The 5,607-nt window shown below is 28.6% G+C and overlaps 1 protein-coding gene across 7 annotated transcripts in view; it reads left to right on the top strand.

Moving 5' to 3' along the window:
* The window catches only part of LOC106880165 (neurexin-3), a 359,785-nt gene that overhangs the window by 225,996 nt on the left and 128,182 nt on the right, over nt 1–5,607 (top strand). For 6 of the 7 annotated variants that reach the window (XM_052967514.1, XM_014930008.2, XM_014930006.2 and 3 more), the window contains one exon: nt 3,695–3,814. The exons of the other annotated variant lie outside the window; for it this stretch is intronic. In XM_052967514.1, the coding sequence (XP_052823474.1) occupies nt 3,695–3,814 (120 nt within the window). The remainder of the gene's footprint in view (nt 1–3,694; nt 3,815–5,607) is intronic. 7 annotated transcript variants of the gene reach the window in all.

Genomic DNA, 5,607 nt, shown 5'->3' with positions numbered 1-5,607 from the left:
ATACATATATAGATATGCTTATATAAATATGTATAGCATATATATATATATATATGCATATATACATACATAGATATATTCATATATTTAAATAAAAATGATTTTGAATTAAAGTTAATATGATTACATTTAACATCAGCATTTTTAAGTAGAATTTGAAATTTGTTATATAAATATTGTTTAGATCAGCCTTGAGCTTGTTGAATTGTGGCAGTATGATGTCTATGGTAATGTCAAATCTTTTAACAAATTTCATGTAGAAATTGAAGGATCTTAAACCCAATTTTATTTATTGCATTATTATGTTATTTTCATTCAATACTTTTTTTTGACAGTACCAGCTTTAGACAGATTAAATTTTCAATGATTTATATAATGAAATACATTTACATGATTTCTTATTAATTTTATATCAATTTATATAAAACTCTTCAATTATTCCAAGTCAGTTTATTTTGTTGCTAACATAACTCTATATTTCAGCATTTTCTTTCAATTTGTAATACTGTATAGCTATGACTACCACTACCACTCCCACCACCACCACCACCACTCTACTACTACTACTACTACTACTACTACTACTACTACTACTACTACTGTTACTACTACTACTATTACCACCACCACCACCACCTCAACAACAACTACTACTACTACTACTATCAGCACTAACCCTATTACTGTTACATTTTTGCATTTATATTTTCTTTACAGAAAAGATTCTAAAGTAACAGTTATAAATAAAATGCCATAATTACATCAATTTATCACAGCAAAGCAGCTAAATCTTAACTAAATTTATGCATTGGAAGAAAAGGGGAAATAAACAGTGAATAGACATAGAAAGAAGGAAACTTAATAAATATAATCATTAATTAAGGGTGTGCTGTACTGAATACTGTATGCAAAACAATTCTTAATTAATTGAAATTTGCTGCTTCATATAAGACAGAAAACAAAAACCTAGAGGCAATTCTCAGTGACTCTTAAAGGAAAGCATAGAAAATTTCAAGAAATTTCAAATTGATTAATCAGAGTTAATTTCTATGCTGAGGGAAAGGAAGGTCTGAAATTTGCAGGCAAGGAGAGGAAGAAAAGTCTAATCTTATTTTGCAGGCAAAGAACTTGCACGAAAACAAAATTAGTATTTCTTTCCCCAAGTATGTAAAGTAACTTTGAGGTATTAATTTTTAATTTATTGAAATTATCTTGTTTTACGTTGCTACAATTGAGCCTAGATTTTTATTGAGGGAAATTTCAATTAATTAAGAATTTTTTTGTGCATCATTCAACACATCACCCCTTAACTTTTTCATCCAAATTTATGCCATTGGCCCATTTGAGTTATTTTTCATGGCTCATGTTATTTTTTAATTATATAATAATTCATAGTTTGCTTTATTAACATCTTAATATCTTATATCAATGAGTTTGTAAGAAATCCACATTCTATAAAAAAACATTTTATATATTTTATAAGCATATTAAAAGATAAAATTGTTTCTTTCTAAAAGTATGATTTCATTTCAGTAACATTTTCTGTACATTTTCTTTTGAATTTGATTAATTCATTATTAATTTTATTCCTTAAAGTTTTCTTTGATACTTTTGAAAATCTTTCTTTTAGCTACATTTTGGTCTTACAACCTATTTCATCTAACTTTATTACATGCATGTGTAAATATTATAGAAAATCTTCTAATGTATTTTGGTAAGAGTTTTAAACAGCCAAAGCAAATTCTTTTGAGTCCTTTGATAAACCTTCAAATAGGAATATCTCCAGCAAAGTCATTCAAACTGCACTACTATAAGATGAAATATATAAAAGACATTAAAAATTTGATATAAACACATATCCTTGCATATAAGTATGTGTACAGTATACATCATGCATTGCAGATGATTCATGAATATAAAAGGTTTGAATGTTAAATAATCTAACATAAAATTCTAGAGTTATATATACATACAAATATAGATAATTTCTTAAAATATTAGAAAGAATATTGATTGACATAGTCTTCAAAAGATTTCTACATAATTACATGTAGTGAATTGCTTTCTATGAAAGCATTCAGATAAGCATAAATGCAAACACATAGACATATAAGTTTTATCACACTGAAGCTCATTTTTATCCTAGAAATTTATTATAACAAACTCAATGCATAGGTCTAAAAAATACTTATTATATAAATCCAATTATAATGTTTTGTTCATAATAAGTTGGAATATTTGATAGAATTAATTAACTTTCCTCCTAACATATTTGCAAATCATTTTAAATCAATTCCTTTCCTAATGATAAGTGCTAAATTTTACAGTTTATCCCCTCTATTTTTGTGGGAAATATTATGAACTTAATATTCCTTGGACTGAAGGTGAATCAGGCTCTACAATCTGCTAAACATTCATTCTTCTCTGCTGTAGGAATCGGGCAAAAAATCTCTTCTGAGCTAACCTGGTCTTGAGAGATGAAATTTCACAAATGATTCCAACTGGCATATATTCTTATATTGCTATCAAATATCAAGTGTATTACTTTTGATTGTCACTAAAGCAAAATTTTGGAAATGAACAAATTTATCTACAGATTAACACTAATACATATATTCATAGTATTAGACTGTGTTGCAATGATCCAAAGACAATCGCTTTAGAGATTGATAATATTTTTGCTTAGCTTAAGATTAGCATCCTTTATAAAGTTACAAGTAAAAACTTTTTATCTATTTTTGAATGCTTTCAAAGCAGAAGCATTTTGCCTTTTTCACTTCAAGTACATCTAAACCCATGTTTGCAACAATTAACAACCACTTAAATTCATACATAGATACCTATCATTGTTTCATTATTCCAAATAGTTTATCTGTCAATAAATATGTAGTACAAAATGTACCATATGGAGACTTAAAAAAATAGAAAATACACACAAGTTCATCATATCATTTCCCTGCTTCTACAATTGATATCACATTCATTTGTTCATTCTTGAATGTCTTCTTTACCTATCCATTTAGATAAGCCCTTATTATCCAGTATATGCATACACACACATTATTTCCCCACTAATACAAGACACTGGCATTAATTTATTTAAAGTTATGATAGGCTAAAGTTTAGGGTTCTGTCCTCTCAGCTAACAGGTCAAGTACTAATACCCCCTGGCTATCATCTGACTGTTATCCTATGACAGACATCTGTTCTAGTTTCTGTCTCTCATGTAGAATTTAGGTTCTATGCAATGAACAGCTTACTAATATGACATTGATCACTGTTTAATTGATATGTAATTCCTTAGTTTACAGTTCTGAGTTTTAATCTTATTCTGGCTAGCTTTGTCATAACTTTACTCAAAGTTATGGCTTGTACATCTACACAGAAAGAGTTTCAAACTTGAAATTATGTCATATGATGTTGAATTGCTTCTGTAAAAAATAATCTGGATGTTACTGTCCATGCCCACCCCCACTATATTAAAACCACATTGTGCACAGGTGAATGCTTGATAGTTAGTCACACCTGATGCCCAATGGTAGTCAATACACATACACGAATAAATTCATATACATAAACTTACATAATAACCAGGTTTTTTTCCAAAATTCTAATAACATTCCATGAATTTTAATAAGTCATATTTGCTGTTGTTAGCTTGGACTTTGGTTAAAGGTGAGTGTTTGTGTTGTAGGTCCTAATCGGGAATGTCACCCCGAGGCCTGTTTGAACCAAGGCGAGTGTATGCAACAGTGGAACTCTTACATCTGTAACTGTGATTTAACATCCTATTCGGGCCACAGCTGTAGTGAAGGTGATTACTCCTACTGTAGCTAATTATTAATGCTACTACTACTGCTACTCCTGTCTTCACTATTTACTTTTAGTATCACTGTTAGCACTTCTGTTATACTTCTGTTATCACATCTCTCATGTTTTCACTGTAAAATCTTCTCAACATTCTTTTATTTCTCTAATTACTACTTCTTCTGCTGCTGCTACTACTCCTCCTATTGCTATATGAATCAAATGAAAACGTTTTAACCTAAAAAAAAAAATTATAAAAATAGATATTTTCATGATAGACAAAAAAATTTTTTTTCACATAATCATTTCTAAATTTACTTTTATGAACGGATCTACATAGGGACTTATGTAGCATTCTTCATTAAAACAATAACTCATTTTAATACAATCTTACCATTATTCAAACATGATGCTTACTTTGATGATCATATGAAAATAGTGCTATTTTTGCTTTGATAGAAATGATAATCATGGTTATGTTATGTTTATGTTAATGATCTTGCAATTATTATTGAAACTTTTAAAAAATTTGTTTATGCAATCTTATAGAATACCTGAAATTAAATCCATATCTTTGGCTAAAATGTTAATCATAATTTGTTGCTCAATATAGTTTCATGACTCCAAATTTTACAAATTTCAAAAGTACAATTTTGAAAAGATTTATTTCATAGATTACCACAATCAATATTACAAAAACTACTTCCACAACATCATCATCATATTATCATCAACTCCATTGTCCTCTTATTTACAAATTGCTTGCATTTTCTCAATGAATATAAGTTAACTTACAAAATTGAATTCTGGTAATGTCACTTTTACCATCTGAGCCTCATGTATTTTGTGCTTTGTTTAGTGCCATAATTGGCAACAGCATTTTGGCAAGATGTTCCTGGTAACTTATATTAAAATACATAGCTGATTCATTTATCTTAAAAAAAAGTTAATTTGTCACATTTCAAGATATGCTTCTTAATAAAACAAACATTTTATCGCTCAAGATTTTAGGCAATATTTTGCCCTCATTGTAAATAAGTTTTAGATACTTAAACATTAAATGGGTTTTTAAAACTTACTGAATGATAGAAATATAATGATATGCAACTGAAAACTAATAAATGTTTAACTGTGTTTAACATTTTAAACTTAGTGAGATAATACTATTAAAATGCTTTTGAGAAATTAGCAGTATTTAAAAGTTGCTTGTGTTTCTATTACTTGTCTTCCCTGTTTGTGAAGTTTGAAAGAAGATATACACTTTAAAATAAGATTAATGCACATTAGGAAAATTATGTATGAGTTGTTAAGACAAGTAAAGTTAAACATCAAGTAATTGTATTTCTAAGTGATGGAATCAGTAACACTCATTAAGAGTGATTGGTTTTATTGAGTTCAAGGAAGAAAACTTTAAAACTGTAATATCTATATTCTGTGCAATGTAAATGACTGCCACTGATAATTAAAGTAATGTGGTATACTCAGCCTATCCAGAGGTTTTCTCTATTTTATGACACTGTTGAAGGGGCTTTACTATCATTCTTTTGTTCTTTTACTTGTTTCAGTCATGTGACTGTGACCATGCTGGAGCACCACCATTTTAGTCAAAGAAACTGACCCCAGGACTTTTTTTAAAGCCTGGTACTTATTCTATCAGTCTCTTTTGTTGAACAGCTAAGTTATGGAGACATAATCACACCAACACCAGTTGTCATGTGGTGATGGGGGGACAAACACAGACACAAAGACACAGACGCAGATATACATACATATATATATATATATATATATATATATATA

Source organism: Octopus bimaculoides, chromosome 4 (genome assembly GCF_001194135.2).
Source record: "Octopus bimaculoides isolate UCB-OBI-ISO-001 chromosome 4, ASM119413v2, whole genome shotgun sequence".
NCBI classification, from domain to species: Eukaryota; Metazoa; Mollusca; class Cephalopoda; order Octopoda; family Octopodidae; genus Octopus; species Octopus bimaculoides.
Note: the sequence above shows the minus strand (reverse complement) of the source record. Positions and strands in the feature narration are given on the sequence as shown.